At 36.7% G+C, this 25755-nt stretch overlaps 1 protein-coding gene and 1 long non-coding RNA gene across 3 annotated transcripts; one reads left to right on the top strand and one right to left on the bottom strand.

Annotated features, from left to right (window-relative positions):
• Window positions 1-1647: 1647 nt before the first annotated feature.
• Window positions 1648-24622, bottom strand: rnf150a (ring finger protein 150a). 2 transcript variants are annotated; one of them, XR_012401554.1, is made up of 8 exons: window positions 23952-24606; window positions 13407-13657; window positions 12085-12156; window positions 10763-10845; window positions 7629-7725; window positions 7211-7418; window positions 5091-5543; window positions 2931-4924 (listed from the first exon to the last, which is right to left on the bottom strand). XR_012401554.1 is itself a non-coding variant. In NM_001145572.2 (7 exons), the coding sequence occupies exons 1-7, from the start codon at window positions 24394-24396 to the stop codon at window positions 5443-5445; spliced, it is 1257 nt and encodes a 418-aa protein (NP_001139044.1). In that variant the 5' UTR covers window positions 24397-24622; the 3' UTR covers window positions 1648-5442. The 2 variants fall into 2 exon arrangements, 1 of the variants encoding a protein (NP_001139044.1); NM_001145572.2 differs by having other exon boundaries at window positions 1648-5543; window positions 23952-24622.
• On the top strand, window positions 5183-8472 carry LOC141375091 (uncharacterized). Its single transcript, XR_012382284.1, has 3 exons — window positions 5183-5808; window positions 6429-6942; window positions 7074-8472. It is a non-coding gene; the product is annotated as an uncharacterized lncRNA (long non-coding RNA).
• Window positions 24623-25755: the final 1133 nt, after the last annotated feature.

The following is a 25755-nucleotide window of genomic DNA, read 5'->3' as shown; positions in this document are numbered from 1 at the left end:
ATATACCCCCAAAATTCCAATGTGCCTGTTGGGTTGTTCCAAACCTGTTTGAGTTTTTTTTTTTGGGTTCAGTTCAAAACAAAAGAAGATATTTTGAAGAATGTTTGAGATCAATTGACTTCTATGGTAGGAAAATAAATGTTATTGAAGTCAATGGTTAAAGGTTTCTTTGAACATTCTTCGAAATATCTTCTTTTGTGTATAACTAAAGAAGAAACTCAAAGTGGTTAGTAACAAGTAAAGGGTAAATGTATGATGTCAAAATTTTCAACAGCAACAAAAAAAGTCTAATTTTGCTTAGATTGGAGTCAGGAAAAAAATGTAACCAAAGAAACTGGATGTTTTTTTTATTTAGAGGGGAAATTAAAGGGTTAATAATCTATAAATCTTGCAATGCAAAATTTTAGTGAAAGTTAGGGCTGCACAATAAAGCGCAAAATTGTCATAGAGATAATAGAATATGCGATATACGTATCATAACTGTGTGATGATAATGACATCTATTTTATGCATCGGTTGTTTATCTAAATTTGGCCAATCAGATGGGGCTGTACCATCTTTAGCCCCACCTAACCCCCATAGTTGCTGATCTGCTATTGGCTGGAGTTACCCAAAGCTGTACTGAAAATAAACACTAATGGCGAGAAAATGACAACAGTCAATCAGTCAGAATATCTGCGCAGGTTTTCACTCAGTGTTTTAAAGACTAAATGTTTACACCTTGACTTTTTTTAGTCTGAATTATAATCTAAAAATATATTTGACCCGTTTATTTTAAAGTCATTAAAATTAAATAAAACTATTTAGGAATTAAAAAGCATTCTTCTAAATCAAATCACTTTTATTGTCACATCATCAGCAGCACAGGTGCTATGATGAGTGAAAAGGCAAAGGCTAAATCGTTAATCACAACAGTATCACACATTATTCTAGTATCGTGCAGCCCTAGTGAATGTTCATCCTGCAACCATCAACACCAATATAAAAACTGACACGCTTCATCTTTAAATTCTTAAAGCACTATTCCTCAGAATGGAGATAAAGTGCTTGATGAACATGTGCAGTGTGAATACAAACTTGAAAAACAGTAGTGAAAGAGTTGGAAATTAGACAGGAGACGAGCACAGAGAGCTGCAGACTCTATTAAACCACTGATGCATTTGACCTTATTTAGGATGGTGGGAAAAATAAATAAATAAATAAATAAAAGCACTGGAAAAGCAAACTCTTTCATTCCTTTAAAGGGTGAAATGATTATCATAATGAATAATTAAACATTTCTAGACATCTTTAGACGCATGACACCCCACACAAATAGTGTTATTTCCATAATAAATTATAACATAGGCATGAATCAACAACATTTAATGATCTCACAAATGATTCCTTCATTTAATAAAGATATTAAAGAAAAGTACACAAACTGGGCTAAATTCACCAAACATTTTTATCAAGAAATCTTCTTAATGTGACATTTTATTCTTGTTTTCTTTGTATTTTCTAACACATTTATAATAAATATAAACTTTTTTCCTGCAGTTTGAAGACAAACTTTTATTTATATATATATATATATATATATATATATATATATATATATATATATATATATATATATATATATATATATATATATATATATATATATATTATTTATATTTTAATTTTTACTTATAACTTTTATTTATATCATTTATATTATATATTTATATACGTTTATATTAAGAGTTTATTCATGTATTCATGTTGGTTCAATGTTTTTCAGGATTTTCTTCTTCAATAATTCAGCCCACTGTCATTTTACTTGTGGACCGATTAAACAAGCACCAAATCAAGTTCACAATCATTTTATCTTATAAAACATTTAAAGCAAAAAACATTTCTAACATGCCAGACTAAACTAAATCTGCAAATCTCATGTGCTTTTTGGCAGACAGATGCTAATAGCACTGCACCAGCCTTTACCTTTAATATCCCTGAATATGAATATGAGGATCCGTCTTGAAGATAAGCAGATTATTGAATATGTGCCATATCCACCTATCCTGACATTACAAACATATTACACAAACAAGTCCAACAGACATTACAAACACATTACACAAACATTTCCAACAATGTGCGGAAACTAAACACTGAGGCTTTGGTTTAGTCTACTGAACATTCATCAGCCAAACCCACTACTGCAGTGCATTCTGGGTAGGAGCTCTTAACTGGAGATGTGCATTATGAGATAAAGTCTCATTTAAAAAAAGTATCAGAAATACTTCACACTCAAATCAATTCAAATAATAAATTAATAATAATTACATAGTTTTAAATACTAACTTATAAACTAATACACAGCAATACAAGTAATATGTATAGAGTAGAGATCTATAGAGCAAATCTAGTAATAATATTCATAATAATACAACATAAATATTTAAAGGGGTGCTTCTGCTATTTTTATCATATCTTAGTTTTTTCTTTTTTAGAAAAATAAACCCTTTGATATCAAAATAAACCTTCATTAGTCTTTCGCTTTCCTATTGCACATGATAAATATAAAGCAGTCATCAAAACAGGCCCATATTACACTGTAAAACGTGATTATTTACTTATAAAAGATGAGTACACTTGTTACCTTAAACGCAGTTGACTAAAACAGGTGAGTAAAGACATTTTAACTGTTGTTTCAACTTAACTTTTATAATTATGCACAGTTCATTTACTTAAGCTGTTGCTTTAAACTTCTTCATTTTTCGCCGGCTTAGTCTTTATTTCAGACGTCGCCACAGCGGAATGAACCGCCAACTATTCCAGCATATGTTTTACGCTGTGGATGCTCTTCCAGCCACAACCCAGTATTGGAAAACACCCATACACTCTCACATTCACACACACTTATACATTACAGACAATTTAACTTACCCAATTCACCTATAGCGCATGTGTTTGGGCTGTGAGGGAAACACAAGCACGTGGTGGAAACCCACGCAAACACTGGGAGACCATGCAAACTCCACACAGGAATGCCAACTGACCCAGCTGGGATTCGAACCAGCAATCTTCTTGCTGTAAGGCGACAGTGCTAGCCACTGTGCCACTGAGCTGCCCTGCCCTAAACTTTAGAAGTACGATTAGTAGATTACAGTAAATAAACTGTGCGTAATTATAAAAATTAACTTCAATAAACTTAACAGTTCCAGTGCGTTAACTCACCTTTTTGAGTAAAGTCAACATGTTGCTTTTAAGATCAAGAGATTTACTCACTTTAAGTAAAGTCAAATAGTTATTTTTACAGTGTATCAACTATTATTATATTCTACAAAACAAATCAGAGCAAACACTATCATCACTGTCCCATGAAAGCTACGCTCGCAATTTCTGCAGCAGTTAAACCAGAACAGAACAGAAAACGCCACGTCGGCTGAGAAAGTCTGAACATTTTAAGCAGCTTTATGAACGATATGTTTAAACTTAAAGCAATATTCATTTATTTATTTTCTTTTCGGCTTAGTCCCTTTTTAATCTCGGTTCGCCACAGCGGAATGAACCGCCAACTTATCTAGCATATCTTCTACACAGCGGATACCCTTCCAGCTGCAACCCATCACCATTAAACGCAAATGAAAAGCATCCCGGTGTGTACGAGACTTTAGGGTTGTATACCAGTGGCTTTAAAAATCTGTAAGAGCTAATGTTTGATTAACTCTCAGTTGGATTTTTTTATTTTAAAATGTTTTCATTTAAGAATACTTCTTTTAGCACACAAACATGTTTTACCGTGTTACTAGCATGATTTTAGCATTTTGGTAGCATATCTTAAGCTCGTTTACAAGTGAGGTAAAAAGATTGTAAGCGCTAATGTTGGATTAGCTCTTGATCAGCTACGTTTTCAGAGCCCCATTGAAAGTCTACAGGATTTAATGTTGTTTTGATTGAACTCTGAAAATATAGTCTGAATAATTAAAAAAACAAAGCATAAAAAACTCAGAGGAAATTAAGTCAAGAAAAAAGGCTTAAATAGTAGCTCAGACTTTCAGAAGCCAACATAGTTATGACAAAGAACTGATTTTTGCATTTGTTTTGTCAAGTGTTCAGCCCATTTCAGCTGCTCAGAAACGACTAACTTTAGCAGTACTTAGCTAACAGTAAGCTAGCAGTATTTAGCAGTGTGCTTGAGGAGGAACAGACGACAACACTGTCAAAACTACCTAGTGTGAAGCATCCGCCTAATCTGTGCTTTTGCGGCATTTACAAACATCTCCGTGACACACTGGCTGCTAGAATACTCGTGACTTGGTTCTACTATGGATAAGATGCATTTATAATGTATAACCTGTTTACGACACAACAGTGACCCACATGAAACAATACTACAGCAATTTATAGTAAACAACACTACAGTGATTTTGAACCATTCTACAGTATTACCACTGTTGTGGTGATTCTACAGTTGCTATAGTAACACAACTATAGTAATATAAACAAACGAGCCAATACGCTTGTTAAGTCGTGACGTATCTGTGACGTATAGAATACCGTGTCCGGGTCCAAGCCGCTACTCATTTGAATTGAGAAGATATTCGCTTGTAGTCAGATCACACGTTAAAGTGAATTTCATATGAATCATGGTGGACACAACAGTTTCTGGACTTGCTGTATCACAAATACCAAAATTTTAACAATTTCTAAAAAATTCATCACTTTCTGACCACCTGATATATATATTGCGATCTTGTTTTTGAAAGTGGTACAGCACTTTGTAAACATTCACGTTTACCATGAGTCTTCCCATACAGATTGATAGAGCACTTAAACCCTGAAGCAGCTTCGCGTGACGTCACACTTAACAAGTGGATACTGTAGTTTTTTATAACTAAACAGTATATTATACAAGAATATACACCACAGTTTACTGTAGTAAAACATATTTTAGCTCCAACCACCTCCAACTCACACCTGTTCAATAGTTTCTAGTAGTCATGAATGCCTTAATTTAAGGATCAGCTGGTTGATTGGGTTGGAGCACAATTGTGCAGAGCTGCGGCCCTCCAGGAATTGAGTTTGAGATCTGTGCACTAGAATATATGGTTCAAAAACACTAGCATTTATTAATATAAACTATTATAGTTTTTTTTAATTAGTGTAATCTTATAACCATTATGAGCCACACTCATCGATGCATATTAATTTTGGAATATCCTGATGTGTACTGGCAGTGATCCCACAGGGAAGTTGACTGTCAACATTTGTCCGAATTAAAAGCCTTCGCATTCCTCGCAGTCTGGTAATGCAGGAGACGACATTCAGTTCAGTCAGAAAAAAAAATAATGATAAGGGAGACGTTTTTTTGTGGTGATGGAGGAAAAAAACAACAAAGACGTTGCACACCTGTGCTGCTATTGCTCTTGGTCTGTTATTGTCCCGCTGCCGTGTTTATGGCACTGAGAGTCTTCAGGACTTCACATCCTCCTGTTCAAGATCAGACTGAAGCTCTGCGATCTCCATTGGCATGATGTCTGGATCATTGCTCATGGAGGGCTGATGCTGCTCACCTGCAACAATAACAACATCTGAGTCCTACAGTGATGAGAGAAACTACCCTGTCTTGACACCAGATCTGCTGTGAGCTATTCATTCTGGAATCCAAATTAAAATGTTAGGAAGATTTCTCTGGATGTTTAATTCTGCTACAGAGAAAAAGAAGAAAAAATAAGTTCAATTATATATCCCAATATTCCGACTTTTTCCACCAGAATTACAGGTTTGCACACCATCATTCCAACTTTTGTCCTGAAAATTCCAAGTTTACATAATTATGTTTCCCCTCAGAAGTCTTGAGTTTACACCCTTTAATTCTGAATTTTCCTTCAGAATTCCAATTTTACACCACATAATTCTGACTTTTTCCTCTAACTTCCAATTTTCCAGACCATCATTAAATATGGTATAAAAATTACAGGTTTGCACACCATAATTCTAATGTTTGTACTCAGAATTCCAAGTTTATAGCCTATAATTATGACAATTTTCCTACTGAATTCCAAGTTTGCTCATAATTCCGTTTGTCCTCAGAATTTCAAGTTTACAGCCCATAACTATGACTTTTTCCCCTCAGAAGTCTTGAGTTTACATCCTTTAATTCTAAATTTTCCTTCAGAAATACAAGTTTACACTCCATAATTTCAGCGTTTGTCCTCAGAATTCCAAGTATATACCGCATTATTTAGACTTTTTACTTCAGAATTCAGATTCTACAGCCTATAGCTCAAAATTTATGATTCCATTTCATAATTCAGATTTCCCCCTCAGAATTCCAAATGTCCACCCCATAATTCTGACCTTTCCCCCCACAGAATTTCAAATTTACTTCACATAATTTAAATTTTTGGCCTCAGAATTCTTTATTTACACTCCATAATTTGGGCTTTTTTCCCCAGAATTCCAATTGTTTCCCCCATTATTCTGACTATTTTCTTCAGAACTCCAAGTTTACACCTCGTAATTCTGACTGTTTTCCCTCTGAATTCCAAATGTACACCCCAAAATTCAGATTTTTTTTACTTCAGAATTTCAAGTTTACAGCCCCTAATTCCAACTTTGGCCCCCAGAATTCCAAGTTTAACCCCATAATTCAGATTTTTCCTCATTAATTCAGTTTACACCTCTGAAAATTTGGTTAAAAGTCTGGATTTACATCAATTTTTTTTTTCAATGGAATAATATTTACACCTTACAGTTCTGGTTTTCTCACCAGACTAAAACCAGGACAGGCTGGGCTTTTATTTGTTGCTGGTACCAAAAAAAATGACCTACATTCAGTAGAGCTGAAAGCTCAGACACACAAAACCAGCAGAACAGACTAAATTAATCACATCCAGATCCACGAGACGTGCAGGTCAACGTGAGAGATAGGAATTTCACAGAACTAAAATTTTACCCTCAGATATCCAAGTTTACATGCCATAATTTGGACTTTTCCCCCTCAGAAAGAGAATTTTAAGTTTAACCCATAATTCTGACTTTTTCTATCATAATTCCAAGTTTACATACTATAATACCAACTTTTGTAATCTGAATTCCAGGTTTAACCCCATAATTCTGATTTTTGTCTTTAGAATTCCAAATGTAATCCCATAATTTCTAGCAGAATTCCAAGTTTAACCCTATAACTCTGACTTTTTAAGTTCATTCAGGTTTGATGGGATTCCTGCACACTCACTGCTGGCGATGTGTGGACTCTCTGCGTCCGCCGGCACCGAGTTCATCTCCTGGTAATCGTGTGACAGACCGGTTATTCTGAGTGGCTGGTCTAAAACCAGCGAGCTCTCGCCGACAGACACCTCACTGGCACCAGTCACTGCGATGCTTGGTTGCCCACTGGACGTCTCATAGTCTGGAGGAGCGTCGTCTGAGCAGTCTGTGTTGGGCTGATGGAGAAATACAGCATTACTGAAAATGTATTTATTCTGCAAAATATATTTCTCTGAACTTTCTCATAACTGTTTAATAACTATTCACAATATTTAAGGCAAACATTTTTTCAGAATTGAAAGCAAGTGATTGAATTAGAGTTACTAGTTACTTTATAAGTCATTAAACCCAACACTGTTTTTATGTGACAGTCTCTCTGCTCTTACCGGGATGCCCAGCGCCTTCAGGATGTTCATTTTGCACATGGGACACGTTCTGTGGTCTTGAAGCCACGGGTCCACACAGTTCCTATGGAAGACATGCCTGAAAATGACAGCACAGTTCACAGAAGAGAAACATCAGCTGCATACAGTAAACAAGTGCCATTTACACCATTTTACCATATTAAATGCTCTCTGCAAAGTGAATATTTAGAATAACTGAACTTAGTTTTACAGACCATTTGCTAAGTTACAGATTTATAGTATGTTAGACTATTTTAAATTATTAATTAGATTCATTCGAATTAGATTAATTCTATTAATTAGATTCAATTAAGTGGATTCATTTTAGAACATTCATTTTCCGCCGGCTCTTTATTTCAGAGGTCGCCACAGCGGAATGAATCGCCAACTATTCCAGCATACTGTATGTTTTACACAGGAGATGGCCTTCCAGCTGTAACCAAGTACTGGGAAACACCCATACACGCTCATTCATACACATACACTAGGGCCAATTTAGCTAACCCAGTTCACCTATAGTGGATGTGTTTGGACTGTGGGGGAAACCGGATCACCGAATGAAACCCATGTCAACACGGGGAGAACATGCAAACTCCACACAGAAATGATAAATAACCCAGCTGTGACTTGAACCAGTGACCTTCTTGCTGTGAGGCGACAGTGCTAACCACTGAGTCAGCGTGCCGCTATTAATTATTTCATATTTCTTTATAATTTAGCATACTACTGATTTAGCATAGAATTGAGAAAGGTTCATGAGCCGGGATTCGAACTCTGGATGCCCAGAGTGCTGCTGCACCATATGTCAGCGCACTAACCACTGGACTATCATGCAGACAATCAGAGACAAATCTAAAAAATATATAATAAATAATAATAATAATTATAATAATAATAATCCACCCGCCGTGCCCGTTCTCGCTAACGAGGGGGTGGGGGAGTAGTGGAGGGATGAATTGGGGGGAACAAAAGCAAAATCCACCCAGCGATACAGAATCCAGACAGCTGTCTGTAAACACACACACAGACACACAGCACCACAGCACCAAGCAAGTACACAGACAGCATCACGCTCTCTCTCATACACACACACACACACACACACACACACACACACACACACATAGACAGCACGAAGCTCTCTCTCTCATTCAAGCTAAACCCACCATCATGCTCTCTCATTCACACACATTCATGCTCGCTCGCTTGGGAGTCGGGAGCGATATTGTTAGACCGCCCGCTCCCGTTCAATTTACACAAGAGTTATCGACCGCTCTAGCAATTTATTCGGAAATTTATTCCCGCGCTGCAAGAAATCTAATCGGGTCCTGGAATTCAGCCCTCTAGCGCAGGGCACAAAAGCAATAAGGGCGAGTCAGAATCCACTTTTGCTATTTTAAAGACAGAAATTTCCCCTTTGCTCCGCGGTGCATGATCTAACAGGGTTGAGCTTATTCTCTTAATGAGTTATGGGTGTGTTTTAAGAATAAACCAATCAGAGTCTCATCTCCCATGGCGCATTTGCTATTTACATGTTGGACTTCGTAAGTAGAAGAACTGAACGCTTCACTAGCAAGAAAACAGTTAAACAGAGCATCTGCAGCGCGAGGATAAAGAAAGAGCCTCTTCCAATTGACCTTTACTTTCACTTTCTCTTTTTCGTGGATAAGGAAATGATGTTGTACGCACTCCACTAAAGACATTCATTAGCCTTTATAATTATTTTGTTTGTTAAGCACAAACATTTGTTTTAAAACTATTTCTAAATTCAGTTCTAATTTCCAGGAAACGAATAAATGAGCAATAATAACGAAGTGTGGTCCAAAACTGAGTTATATCCAAACACACGTGCTATGCCCCATATAAAACCCGATAAGGGGGCAAATCAAAGCTTGTTTTTAATAAAACAAATATAAATTTGAATATAATAAATAATATTAATTATAATGATAACATTACACAAAGCAAGATGTCGTGAATAAACTAAAAAAAAGCCATCTGTAAAGATATGTGTATTGTTGTACATCCTGCGTTTTTTAAGCAATGTGTAAGCAAGGCGCACAACTAACGCGCTCTGCGCTGGACTTTAGACCTGCTGTCTATTTTAGTTCCTCAAAATAGCAACGCACCAACGATGCACCTTAACACACTTCTTTTCTAGAACGGAACACCCATAAGTCCACAAAGTGGCTCAAATGAATTTGCTATTTAAACAATGTGGCGGAAAACTAAGTAAAAACTAAGAAAATTAAGGTTGAGTTAGTCTGAAAATAGCAACACGTCGGGGCAAACACGTCTTGTGCCTCATTGCACTGGGTGTATGTTAGGGCCCAATATGACAATAAAATAATTATAAAAATGCCATATTTAGTTTTGCATAAAACAATGAATAATAACAAACTTAATATATAATAAATGAATTAAAAAACAACAATTAAAATGTTAAATTTTTTAGTAAAAACATGATTAAAACAAAAAAGAAAAGAAAATTATTGAAATAATGCCCAGCAGTTTTGGTAAACATGATTCATCAAATGGACTAGCAAATTATGCACAGAAGTGTTATTCATTATTTATTTAGTTATAATAAAATTATTATAACTAACTAATAAAATTATTATAAGTTATAATAAAATATAATAATAATAAAAGTGTATATACAAATAAAAACAAAAAATTGTTTAAACTAGTGAGCCAGATGCATGATATTTCAATTTGCATATTGAGAATATACATAAGACAAAAAAAAAACATTTCACTTCATAGAATAAACAATAATAATACAAAATATTTCAATTCAAGACAGACTATGAGGCCATAAGATGCCATAAAATACATATTTTCCATCATAAACAATGCACTAGAATAAAAGACTCATTTTTCATATCGCTGCTGTTCTGCTGGGAAAATGGTTTCAAGTTTTACAGATTAAACATTGATGGTTTTTACAGTTCACCAAGTACAATAGCTTCAGGCTGAACTTCATGATTAAACACTAACTATGAAAAATAACATATTATTTTAAGCTGAAAGTGTTTTATTAATATCTTAATGAATATATTGATGATTTCAGGCCTGTCCTGCTAATGTGTGTGTGTGTGTGTGTGTTATCTTACCGGCAGGGCAGGATCCGCACCACATCATTAGGTTTGTAGTCTTCAATACACACCGCACAGTTGTCAAAGTCTGAATCTGTTTCCTAGAAAAGTCAATAAAAAGGGCGATACGAAGGATAAAAAAAAGGTATGGGCAATAGAATGTGTGCACTTCCATGAAATCTATGCTTAAGAGGAAGAGCAGCAGACCAGAACACACAGTCATAAAGAGAGTCAATCACTAAACCACACTGATCAATTAAAGCCATGATGTCACTGACTGCTGACTGTGATGCAGCAGGAGAAACAGACGTGCATGTAGGAATGGTGGGTGGGGAGAAACAGCTCATTTGCATTTAAAGGCACAGGCTACAAAACAGCTACGATTTAAAAATCCACATATTCATCAAGGTATAATAAACGATCTGATGGCAAGTGGAAACTTTACAGACACATTCTGGAGACACCAAAGACTTATCTTACATCTCGTTAAAGGGGTAAAATATGTGCATTTAAAGCATTTCATGAGTTCACACTTAGCTGATGATTGCTTATAATGCTTGTTTGGCATGCTGTCCCAGGAGAGAGCCTGAGCTCAGAAGATCTTCGAAACTGGGGCTCCCTCCCATTTGCAAGGTGAGAGGGGAGTTTGAGCTTAGGTAGATTTCGAGAACTCCCCTGCTGTAGTAGCTAATGAACAGATAGTGATTGCTCATAATTGATAACTACTTACTAGGTGCATGTCTTTTGGACGGTGGGAGAAAACCGGGGAACTCACATGAGCACGGGGTGTACGTGTAAAAGATACCTGCCATAATTTTTCTCTGAAAATCCGGGAGACCCAGGGGGTAGTGGGTTTAAGGTCTAGGTCTCGGAATAGAGGTGTCTGAATAACACATAACCTGAAATTACGGGAGTTTTCTGGGAGATAAAACAAAACAGGAGGGTGGTGGGAGATGGGTCTGAAATATGGAAGACTTCCGGGATGTAACAGGAGTGTTAGCAGGTATTATGCAAACTCCACACAGATACGTTGACTGGCTTGGTAAGGACTAGAATCAGTGACGTTCTTGCTGTGAGGCAACAGTGCTAACCACTGGGCCACTATGCCACCCATCAAGGAAAGGGGGAGGAGTAGGGGTGGACGGGGAGGATTCTTTAAAACAAAGATGGCTGTGATATGGAGATTGGGGCATTAGGAATTGTCTGATTGGTGAATCACGAATTGGATAATGCGGGAGCGCCTGTGTTCAATCATAAGGACGTGATCCTCTTGAAATTAGTTCATAAATAAACTTCACTTCATAGCATTTATAAAAACAAGATCACAAAATTAAGCAAACCTTGTCTCCCTTCCTGATGGTCCGCACTTGTAACTTGCTTATGGCCTTTTTTGCAGCATCGCCCAATCGCCTCTGCAAGAAACATCCAATATTTACTTCGCGCATTTAAAACATGACATTAAAGGGATCGTTCACCTAAAATTAACATTTATTCCCTATTTATTCTTGAGAATTATTTCCTGTTGAACACAAAAGAGGATATTTTGAAGAGTGTTGGAAACCTGTAACCCTTGACTTCCATGGAAGGACAAACAAATACAATGGAAGTTGATAGTAACAGGTTTCATTTTTTTAAATATCTTTTTTCTTGAAAACAAAACAGACTTCATATAGATTCTTTTTATATAATTAACTCTCATTCTAATGAATCCAAACCTTTGAGTTTTTTTTTTCACAAAAGAAGATATTTTGAGAAATGCTGGAAAGGTTTTGAAGGATTTTTCAAAACATCTTCTCGTGTTCAACAAGAAAAAAGAAACTCGTATAACTAAAAAAAAAACACTTTATTAATGCCACAAGAACATGAGGTACAACATGGTTAAATAATTTCGTTTTGGCTGATGAAAAAATTAAAAAATGTTTTGTCTTACTTTGGAATTGCTCTAAAACATTTACATATAAATAAAAATTATTTATAAAATGGGAAACGTTTGGTTTATATTGAGCCCACTTTTAACTCATATAGATTTTGAACAAGCGAAGAGTCAGAAAATGATGCCAGAATTTTCATTTTTAGGTGAACTATCCCTTTAAAAGGGAGCTATTAAGCAAAACTCACAGTTTAAACCTAATATAACCAGCCTCTAATGGTAAAAATGTATTAATTGTACTTTTTATAATCACACTTGCTAAAAACAGTCTGCAGAAACACTTTGATTGACAATCTCCATTTGTACATGTCATCAGAGGTGGAAAGCCTCGCCCATCAGTGACCATCTTCCCTCATTGGCACATTTTCAGCTTTTCAAACAAATAACTTCAGTCATCTGCCACTATGCTGACACACAGGCATTTATAGCTCTGACCTCTTCTGAAAAGAGCACTTTAAATCTCATTTAAATTTAAAGCGACAGTCACCAAAACACCACAATTAGGATTAAAGCCTAATTTCAGAGAGATATAAAATATTATTTGTATTTGAGCTGAAACTTCACACACACACACACACACACACACACACACACACACACACACACACACACACACACACACACACACACACACACTCTAGGGACATCGGAGACTTGTTTTACATCTTGTTAAAAGGGGCATGTTAGGTCATGCAATGTCAAAAAGGTATTGAACTGCAGTGTTTTTTGCACCTGACTGCGGTCTCGAGCGTTGGCATATCGGAAGCGCTGGATGTAGTAAAAGACCAGCCAGGCCAGCGAGATGATCATGAGGACGATGAAGGAAATGGAGACGAACACCACTGACGTGCGGCTCACGTATTTCTGCAGGTTTCGTGTGCCGATGGAGATGTGCATGGCCACCGTTATGTTCTTCTCCAGCAGAGCCATGATCTCTCGACCTTTGGGCTCAGGAATCATGATGGCCACCACATCGCCGGTACCTGAAGGAAAACAACAGTGTGGGTCAATCTCACAGCAATCGTATGGAATCAGTTTAGTCTTAAAAGAAATTCATGCAAAAGACACGATGTACACATGCGTAGCCAAATTCACGTGCGTAAAATGAATTTGCAAAACACCATTAGCGTAAAAAACACCATTTGCAAATGTTTCTCCGTTCGCCATGCTGGAGAGGAACAGTCTGCACCAATAGAGCGCAGAGTGGGTGTCCTTGACTACAGCTCTCCTCTGATTGGCTGAAAGGTACGAGTTACCCTGCCTCTGGCAGGAAAGTCTCAAAAATACACACACACATATCCAGGGGGAGTCATACGTGAAAGAGGATTTGCACATTCACATTCAGGATAAACTCGCAAGTTTTCAAAACATTTTGTACACTCTTATACATTTGCAAATGGTGTTTTGCATTTGTGAAACGTATTTTATGAAAATGTATTTTTATTTTGAGAACATGACATTTTTTTGTGAATATAAATAAATATTTTACGCATGTGAATTTGGTTTTATTCACATGAATTTGGCTACGCGTGTAAATCGTGTCTTTTGTGTGAATTACTTTTGAGTCTTATCTGTCTCCATACATTCAGCTTGAAGGCGTTTTTATTTCAGAAAGCAGTCAGTGTATCTTTTGGTCATTGGATTTTCATTTTAGAAATGGATATTGAAAAATGAAAAACATTTAAAAAAATTTTCGTTTAAAATTCAAAAACGAAAATCAAAAAACGCATTGTATTCCAATTTTCGTTTTTTATTTTAAAGGGCACCTATGGTGAAAAATCTACTTTTCAAGCTTTTCGGACAGACATATGTGTATATATTGGGGTGATATAAACACACACAGTCCTTTTTTTTTCAATTTAACAACATAAAAAAGGTGGATCAATTAGAGCGCTTTTCAGAACGGCCACAACCGGACGTAGGAGTGCGGTCCCCCCGCCCACCAATATTGATTGACAGCTGCGCGCATTAACATGTCCCGGTAGTCACTTGTATAATCATGTCAACAAGACCAGACGTGCGCAAAGCAACCAGGAATGAAAGATCTGTTCAGTTCGCTAGGATCATCAATCATCATCAAATATGAATAAGAGTGAGTTTCACATGTTTGAAATGTTTTAAAACAGTGCACGTGTGTACTGAAGTACAGCGATTTACTTCAGCTTTACTTCATCAGCACAGCCGCGTGTCAGAACAATTATGAAAGAAGACACTTCAATCCTGCTTTGTGGACGTTAAATCAGGTTTATTGTGTACATTAACATAACATATATCCACACAGCAGTGGAGATTAGCCTGTATCCTGTCACATATGCATGCAAAAACAGTGTAAAGCTAAGCGCGCGCGTGAACTTTGTAAAGATATTGTGTGTGACTAATCATTGCAACTGCACAACAAATACTCATTGGTAAAGTTCTTACTGTAGTATTTCTCACAAACGGCATGCTACGTAAGATCTTATTTTAAGTCTGTCTGTTGTTTGACGCAGCCGAGGGAGGAGATTAAGGCACGCAGAAAGGCACGTAGAAATAGTAGGCGGGGAGGACTCGCCTTAAAGGCACAGTACAACAAAACCACCCCCTGGTGGAAAAATGTATAAAACAGGATCTAGTAAAAGGTATAATGAAAAATCTGATGGGTGTTTTGAGCTGAAACTTTACATACGCGTTCTAGAGACGCAAAACACTTATATTAAATCTGAAAAAAGGGGTAACCTAAGTGCCCTTTAAATCGAAAATTTAAACACAGCTCGTTTTTCAATATCCGTTTCTAAAATGAAAATTCAGTGACCAAAAGATACACGGACCAGAACCCTCACTGATTAAGTGTTTTATATAGGATTTATTCTATTATATTCATTCATTTTTCTTCGACAGCAGAATGAACCACCAACTATTCCAGCATATGTTTTACGCAGTGGATGCCCTTCCAGCTACAACCCAGTACTGTGAAACACCCATGCACCCTCATTCTCACACACACACACACACACACACACACACACACACACACACACACCCACACCCACAAAACACACACACACACACACACACACACACATTCATACACTACGGACAATTTAGTTTATTCAATTTACCTATAGCGCATGTGCTTGCTCAGCAGGCACACAACATCATAAGACATTAATATTAGGTTAGATTTATCATGACGTCATGACGTCAGGTGACCAAAATTCAATGTCTAGTCAGCGTCTAAGGACGTTATTTTGATGTTCATTAACTAGGTCTTTGATATTTGGTTGATTTTAGATTGTGTTGGAAAATGACCAAAATCCAACATCTGATATACGTCATAGTGGTAACGTCCACACAACATCAAGGTGTAACTTGATTAGACATTGATTTTAGGTAGATTTTAGGTTGGACATTGACATCAGCCTGACGTTGGGTTCGGACGTCAACCCGATTTTCATTTCCAAACAAAATCCAACATCCCTACAACTTTGGAGTACATTGGGGTACAATGTCAATTTGACGTCATTATGATGTCCTGTGCCTGCAGGGTGGACTGTGGAGGAGACGGGAGCACCCGGAGGAAACCCACGCGAACACGGGGATAACATGCAAACTCCACACAGAAATGCCGAATGTCCAAGCCAGCACTTGAACCAGCAACCTTCATGCTGTGAGGCGACAGTGCTAACCACTGAGCTACTGTGCTGCCAGACATTTTATATGCATGAATATGTGTCTGAGCTGTTTTTCAGTGCAGGTCTTGTGTGGCATTTTGTCTGACTCATGCCGTCAGCTGAAGTTTAGCATCCGAAGCTAAAGCCGTCTCAGCTAATCTCCAGCTTCCGGTTCGCAATCCTGGAAACGCAGTGAAGTGATCCTCAAGTTGAGCAGCGGCCAGACCCTGTGTTTATCCCGTCAAACTCCATTAAACATTAACATCCGAGCAGGCTGAAGAACTCAAGCACCCTCACATGTGTTGATCTCCGGCGTACACTTGAGGAAAACATTGATCTGAAAGGACATCTTTTCATTCCCCCTGACTGTTTTCATTACACAGAGTCAACAAAGAAAGCTGGAATAAAGGAATGATGAATGATGATTATTAGCGGGAGGAGCTGGTCAAGAGGTCGATTTTCCTGATGAATTACTGAGGTCAGGACTCTGTGATTAATGTCAAATAAAATGCTTTTATGGAGCTTCATCAATAACATGACAGCAGGTCACAGGACTCACCATAACCATCAAGTGGATTCAATTTACAGCACTGTAAATAAAGTAATGGCAAAAAGTTCAATTATTTTCCTTCGGCTTAATCCCTTATTTATCCGCCAATTATTCCAGCATCTGTTTTATAAAGCGGATGCCCTTCCAGCCGTAACCCAGCACTGGAAAACACCCTTACACTCTCGCATTCACACACACACTCATACACAGGGGTTAAAGTAAAAAAAAATCCTGAGCCTGAACTTTTTTTTTATGGTTGAACTGCAAAGAAGGACTTTCTTACGATATTGACGATTATTCATTCATTCATTCATTTTCTTGTCGGCTTAGTTTCTTTATTAATCTGGGGTCGCCACAGCGGAATGAACCGCCAACTTATCCAGCACGTTTTTACGCAGCGGATGGCCTTTCAGCTCCAACCTATCTCTGGGAAACATCCACAAACACTCATTCACACACACTCATACACTGCAGACAATTTAGCCCACCCAATTCACCTATACTGCATGTCTTTGGACTGTGGGGGAAACCAGAGCACCGTTATGAAACCAGGGAGAACATGCAAACTCCACACAGAAACGCAAATTGAGCCGAGGATTGAACCAGCAACCTTCTTGCTGTGAGGCAACAGCACTACCTACTGCGCCACTGCTTCGCCCATTGACGATAATAACCAAAATAAAGTAACAAGAGCTTAAAGTGCTTACAAATCTGGTAAACTGAGACTGAGACAGCCTCTCCTCAATGATTATGCTTTGCACCATTTATTTAAAAGGACTATGCAAATAAAGTAATTTCTTCTAAACGATAACAAATGCTCAAAGTACTAAAGAACTGAACTGCTAAAGTTCATATTTCTGGGTTATAAGCAAAGTCCTGCAAACTCTTTCCTTTTAAGACATTTGGACCAGAAGATGGAGCTGGTACAGTGGAGGAGGCTGAGGGTCTGCTGTTTGTCCAATCAGACTTTTTGTATGACATTTTTGTTGTTTACATATGATCAGCATTAATTTGCATACACGTTTTATAAGCTGTGAAATAATATTCTCGGTTTGGTGCGGTGTTATCATTCAAAAATAAAGAAAATCTTTGGATTTGTAGATTATGTAGGCTATTTTAAAAACTGATATTATATAAGAGCTATTAATAACTGTAATTTTCCAAATGGAAAAAGGTTGGTTTGTTGGGTGTACACTAAATCATCAATAGTTTATGAGGCGGCTCCCCTGCTGAAAAATCCAGCTTAAACCAGCCTAGGCTGGTTGGCTGGTTTTAGCTGGTTGACCAGGCTGGTTTTAGAGGGGTTTTGGCCATTTCCAGGCTGGTTTCCAGCCATTTCCAGCCTGGTCTTAGCTGGTCAGGCCGGAAAATGACCAGCCAAATCCAGCTAAAACCAGCTTGACCAGCCTGGTTTAAGTTGGATATAGCTGGTTTTGGCTGGACTCCCAGCTTGGCTAGGCTGGTCAAGCTGGTTTTAGCTGGTCATCTCCCAGCCTGACCAGCTAAGACCAGGCTGGAAATGGCTGGAAACCAGCCTAGAAGTGGCCAAAACCCTTCTAAAACCAGCCTGGTCGACCAGCTAAAACCAGCCAACCAGCCTAGGCTGGTTTAGGCTGGATTTTTCAGCAGGGTCCATAGAGCACAGAGGCGATTAGCATCAGCTGGTTTATGTCAACTCATCTGTGTCAAATGAATCTAGAGACATTGGTGGTGGTAAATTTTATTGGGGATTCCTAATATGAAAGTTAATCATAAGCTTGGCAGGCACTTTTGAAGAATTTGATGTTTACAGAATGCCCGAGCATTCTGCCCGAGAGGCGTTTTAAAAATGGCCATCGAGTAAAATGCTTAAAGCAAAGAGCTTAGAATGACCAAGAGGCGACACTCAATAGAACGTTCCATTGCAACAGCAGCGCCCGTCAACAGCCCCAGATTCTGCCACTTTGGAGAGCCAGTGGCTGTCCTGTGTTTTTAAAGTGCATTACAGCTGAGATACAACCTGAAAGACGACAAAACAACACTTACTATCACAATCATCAGCACTTTTAATAGCTTATTTTACAGACTTATAATGTGCTGTCGTTCTATTGACATTTTCATTCCAAAATGCGCCATCTAGTGGCTGTTTCCCAAATCGCACTAGAGTGTCGCCTCTTGATGATTCTATGCTCTTGGCCTAAAGCGACTTACATCCCATTTCAAATGAAAACGTGTTTTGCATTATAATCTAGTATTTCCTCTACTGTTGATGTGAACCGGTAGTTTCTGAGCCATTTATTTCAGTTTGTTGATGCACTTAGAACTGAAACAGAAAATGACTGAAAATAGGCTGATGAAAATCAGATATGGCTTTTGAATTATGGGTTAACAGTAGTATTAAAAAAACAAACTAATGAAAATGGCCTGGATATGACTGAAGAGTACCAACAATTTACTCTAATAAAACTGGTCAGGAGCACATCTAGCTCAAATGCAACTGGATTTCTGACAATGCACTGGTAAAAATATCCAGATTTTGAGATTAAAAGTGTTCATTTATGGTTGTGAATTGCAATATAGGATGTTGATCTCTGCCGTGTCGACTTTTGATGTTGACAATTCATCTCTACAGTTTAACAAAGTGACGTTTATTGAAATTTTAGTAGTTTGAAATAATAATGTATAAAAAATAATATAGAGAGAAATAAGTTTGTAAAATAACAGAAAATGTGCTGTCAGTTCATAACAAGGCTTTTAAAGCATAATATACAACACCAACGCAGAAAATATAGCCCTTTAAACCATAAAAAATGTTCATAAAAGTCTTTATTTTTTACTTTTCAAGGTTTAAAGTTGCTGGAAGAAAGATCAAGCTCCTAAAATGCAATTCAAAATCATAAATAAATGTGGAAAAATAAAAACACAAATGACAAAATACAGAAAACTGATCATTTGTGGACATTTTTACAGTGGAGTTTTTCACAAACTTGTCAAAATAGATATTAACATGCGCTTAACATGCTTTCCATGAACATATCGACCCCTTTTGTCAATTTGATCTGATTTATGCACAAAAATGCCAACTCTGATCTTTGATGCATTTCCAAAATATGATTTATTGTAATTTTCTCCAGCATATTTTGGGTTGCAGTGTGACCTGAACGTTTTTCTAAGATTTATTCATGCAGGTGTGTAAAGCATGAAGAAACGTGCCATGATTTATAGCTTTAAATGATGTGAGAGAAGATAAATCACTGCAAATATGTGCATGTCAAATGCTTCTTGTAATAAATGACTCATGTGAATGGAGTATGGATGTCATCATTATTGTTTGTCATTTCAAGTTTGCAGTATGAACATGTTCTTGATGGGCTTATTGAAATATTAACTTGACAACACAAAATACTTTGCCAAGTATGCAAATCTAGCATGAAAAATAGTTTGAATGTTAACTATTAATAACAGCGTCAACAAAGTGTCTGATCACATTCTGCATCGTTGCTCAGAATCACATGTTGGTGTGTATTAGTAGGTTTTATTGCCTTGTTAAACATTAAAGGAATAGCTGATCCAAAAGTTGCTTTGTCATTATTTATTGACTCAAAAAATGTTTATTTATTATGTGGATTATAGTGAACAGTGAAAGTGGTTCCTTAAACTTGGGATACAGCTCAATGTTTATGAAAAATGTAGATTTTTTCACCTTTTTCTGGTGAAAATACTGTTGAAGGAAGTAAAATTATTCGCCCTCCTGTGAATTATTTTTTCTTTTTCAAATATTTTCCAACTGATGTTTAACAGAGCAAGAAATGTTAAGAGAAAGATCAAGCTTCCATAATGCAATCCAAAAGCATAAATAAATGAAAAAACGTAAGGCTCTACATGCCGTATATACAGATTATTGAAAGTCTAAAGCGTTTGCTACTTAAGTACTATTTGTCACCATCACTACTATAAATCCCTGTCCATTGAGACTATAATCCTTTTTCTTTAATCAGGGTTTCTGCAGGTTTCACTGAGTTAAATTAAAGACTTTTAAGACATTTTAAAGACCATTATGAAGGAATTTTTAGACTCAAAGCGATAAAGACTAAAAAAAATTTCAAACGGCCCAGATGAAAAATATTTTTATTTGCTCTTTCAAAAAATTATTATAATTTATTACACTTAATAATACAATAATATTAAACATTTAACTATTTAAAATTGCGCTTTTTTAGCTAAATGTTTTAAATATTGTGTCAAATCAAGCAAGCTCTTGTTGTAACTATACACTTCTTCCCAACATAAACTTTCTTTAAGATAAAAGAAAAATGATCAAATGATGTAAAGGTTTTAAAAACTATAATAAACTGAATTTATGCACAACAATCTGTCCAGGTCGGTGTCCTCAGCCGTAAATAGATGGAGCACTTATAAACAAATGTTATTGTAGGGAAAATTATCATAAATAGAGTTAAAAATGACCTTTTTAAATAAAAAAGTTTAAAGTTTTATCGAGATGATTGTTGGTGATTGTATGGGTTTTGGCCAGGTTTGGTAGCAATATATGAACAAAGAAGAATGAAGACCTGTTTGAAAAAGATTTAAGACCTACAACACAATATTTCAGTAGATTTCAGACTTTTTAAGACCTAAAACTTGGATTTTTAAAATTTAAGACATTTTAAGACCCTGCACAAACCCTGTCAATGCGTTAATGAACACAATCTGCGTCATTCATTGTGATAATGTTCATTTTAATTCAGCAATTAATTTTTAATGGCTAATTAAATAAACTAAAGTAGCTCGCGTTACATTTTCAAAAAAGTAACTCAAATATTATTCCTTAATTTTGATAAGTAATGCGTTACTTGTTACTTAGAAAAGTAATACTGTGACATAACTCATGTTGTAATGCATTACCCCTAACACTGCTTATTACTTGAACTTTTTAAAAAGCATTTAAAGACATACCTTTTTGGCCAAGCTTTTAATTAACAGTATTAGTGTTTCTGTATTTGGCTTTTTAATTCGTTTGAATATGTTTTAACATGTCTTCTTTTATTGTCCTGTGTTCTTTTACTTGTTTTCTCTTATTGTAAAGCACTTTGTGAGTCAATGTCTGGGAAAGGTGCTATTTAAATAAACCTTTACTTACTTACTTAAGATATTGGCTGCTTATTAATACTTATAAAGTACATATTCTGCATCTCTAACCAAACCTACAACCAACCACTAAAACACTGGAGGATTAGTAGCTAAATGCAGGGGCGGACTGGGACAAAAATTCAGCCCTGGCACTGTAGTCACATCAGCCCACATTACCACACCGACACAGCCCCACCCACGGACACGCACATTCACTATTTATTTTGGTGTACAGATGGTGAAATAATATGACATTCTTGCCAGATTTTGATTACGTCCGGGTAACCTCGGATTGGGTCGGCCCATCTTGAAATTAGGCGGCCGTCGCCGATTGGGCCAAATGCTTAACATTTATTATTATTCTTTTTTATTTAGCTATTTATTTTTATTATTTATGTTTTTTATTCATCATCATCATAATATCACATCTAGCAAGAGATAAAAGCTGCCAGCACGTAAAAACAATAAAAAATAAATAAAAAAAACTGACCGGCCCACATTTAAAAATTGGTCCGGCCCTTCTGGCATTTGCCAGAATTGCCAGATGGCCAGTCCGCCCCTGGCTAAATGAATGTTTAAGATCAGTGGTTCTCAAACCATGGTACGTGTACCACCAGTGGTATGCAGGCTTCCTTCTAGTGGTACGTGGAGGAATCGCTGAATAATTTAAGTAAAAAAATTGAACACTTTTAATGCATACGATAACACAGATGTGATCAGTAAATTGATTTTAATAGGCTAAACCTTTTATTTTATTTAAATTTTTGAATGTTTGTTATGCATTCTACCATTTGAAGCTAATTTCCTTACCATATTTGTATTGGCTGCTGGGGGTGTATCCCGTGTTTTTAAATCCCAATGTTGACAGCTATAGTTTAATCACTTTTCTGACACACAAAACCTCTAACGCGCAGTAAGAAGATCTAATTTCTAAATATTTAGATATAAATCATATATTTAAAATACAAGTTAATATTTAGATTTCAAAGATATACAAATAAGTCATATATGTACATGTACCATATATTTCAAAATTGATCAAAAATAGTTTATATATAAATAGGATGATATTTATGAGGTCCAAGGAACATTTCTAAGATTTGATGAATAGGCTACTATATGTTAATACTTTACATTGAAGCACAGCAGTTTTCTGTTTACTTTAGGAACAGTGCCATTTTTAATTAACTTTCAAAAGCACACGTTGATGTTTTATTTGTTTTTAATGTTTTAGTTAATGTTCAAACTATTAATATTGTTATAAGTGGCTGACAATAATAAATATTCATAACAATAGGAATTAATCTGCTACGTTTTTGAACTGTGCAGAACTGTAGCTGCTTAACTAAGCCTAATACGCTGTATTTTAATACTGGTCATTATGGTGGTACTTGGAGAGACTATTTTTTTCTGAGGTGGTACTTGGTGAAAAAAGTTTGAGAATCACTGTTTTAGATGAACCATCTCCCTGCTAAAAAATCCAGCTTAAACCAGCCTAGGCTGGTTGGCTGGTTTTAGCTGGTCGACCAGGCTGGTTTTAGAGGGGTTTTGGCCACTTCCAGGCTGGTTTCCATCCATTTCCAGCCTGGTCTTAGCTGGTCAGGCTGGAAAATGACCAGCCAAATCCAGCTAAAACCAGCTTGACCAGCCTGGTTTAAGCTGGACATAGCTGGTTTTGGCTGGGCTCCCAGCCTGGCAAGGGTGGTCAAGCTGGTTTTAGCTGGTCATCTCCCAGCCTAACCAGCTAAGACCAGGCTGGAAATGGATGGAAACCAGCCTGGAAGTGGCCAAACCCCCTCTAAAACCAGCCTGGTTGACCAGCTAAAATCAGCCAACCAGCCTAGGCTGGTTTAAGCTGGATTTTTCAGCAGGGCATCCTTATTAATGCTTGTCTTTGATCAGAAAAAATAAAATAAAAACAACATTTTGATTTGACACGAAATGCACACGTATGTTCAGGTCATTTACCGTGGTGTGGCATGGTGATGGTGTCATTAGAGTTGCTGGAGCCCACATTGAAAATCACCACAGCAGAAGCATTGAGAGCCGCAGCATGTCTGATCTTCTCCCTAAAAGTGCAGTTTCCTTTAGCTATCAGTGCAATCCATGGGATGCTGGGATGTGGCAGGGGAAATCTGGTGTTCCCATCACAAGCCTGTCTGTCCTGGGGCATAAACACAAAGCCCCTGGCGTCTCTTTTAGGGGAGTGCTCCCCATACCTGCCACATTCACTCCTGTCAGTCTTTATTTCAGATGTCACCGGGTCCAGGTAGGTGATGTTGACGAACGCAGTGTACCATTCCTCCTTCTCCGCCACTGTGAAGTCTAAACACAGTAAATGCACAAAGCAGAAGGACAGCAGCCATGTAGAAAGAGCCAGACTCCGGCAGGCTTGTGTTAGAGACACTACCATGTTTCCAGGAATTATCACAAACTGTTTGTTATTTGGTTTTAATCCTGGCTCTTCTTCTGGATGTTGTCTGCTGTTTGTTATGGCATTATTTGGCAACCCGGCGACAACGCAAATAAAGCGGAGTCTGATTTAAACATGTCTCTTTTCTACTTCGTTGTCCTTTAAAAGTGGCTTATAGAAGCGGTCCACCATCGTGACGCTTCACCCAGCAGCATTTGGGCTTGTTGTGACGGTGACCGTCGGTCAAGGGTTGCCAGATCTGCTCGTGATAATTGCGTTACTTTAATACTTCAACTGATAATGGAACTGAGATACCTACAGCTAGCAAACAATGCTAAACAATATGTAGCAGTCAGACATTAGTTTTAAAATAATAAATAGGCAAATATAGTCGAAGGAAAATATGTATTTTAAATGCTCTTATTTTGAGCGTCACAGTGGCGCAATGGGTAGCACAATCGTCTCACGGCAAGAAGGTCACTTGTTCAAGCCTCGGCTGGGTCAGTTGGCTTTTCTGTGTGGAGTTTGCATGTTCTCCCCCTGTTGGTGTGGGTTTCCTGCAGGTGCTCCGGTTTCCCCCATAGTCCAATAACATGCAGTCTAGGTGAATTGGGTAGGCTAAATTGGCCGTAGTGTTTGTGTAAGTGTGTGAGTGGGAGTGTATGGGTGTTTCCCAGTGATGGGTTGCGGCCGGAAGGGTATCCGCTGTGTCAAACATATGCTGGATAAATTGGCAGATCATTTCACTGTGGCGACCCCTGATTAATAAAGGGACTAAGCCGAAAAGAAAATTAATGAATGAGTGCTCCTACTTTGCATAAATAAATGTAACATTTAATAACTAGGTTGGATGCACTTACTAACATTAACAAACAATGAACAATACATTGATCACAGTATTTGCTCATGTTAGTTAACGTTGTTTAATGAAAATGCAGTTGTTTATTGTTAGTTCATGTTAACTCAGTTAACTAATGTTAAAAATTATGAATTTGGATGTAAATTATGCATTAGTAAATGTTGAACTTTAATTAATAAATGTCTTACAAGTATTGTTCATAATTAGTTTACGTTAGTAAGAAATAAAGGAACAATAAATAATTATTTTTATTATTTCTATATAGATTTATATATATATATATATATATATATATATATATATATATATATATATATATATATATATATATATAGATAATGATATATATATATATATTTATATAGATAGATAGATAATGATAGATAATATATTAATAATGAAGGCTTAAAAAAGGCTTTTTAAAATATACAAAAATAGCTAATATATATAATATATAATATATATATATAACTTTATAAGTAAATATAAATATTTGAAAT

This window comes from Danio rerio, chromosome 1 (assembly GCF_049306965.1).
Source record: "Danio rerio strain Tuebingen ecotype United States chromosome 1, GRCz12tu, whole genome shotgun sequence".
NCBI classification, from domain to species: domain Eukaryota; kingdom Metazoa; phylum Chordata; class Actinopteri; order Cypriniformes; family Danionidae; genus Danio; species Danio rerio.
The sequence above is the reverse complement of the archived record's forward strand: the minus strand, read 5'-3'. Positions and strand labels throughout refer to the sequence as shown.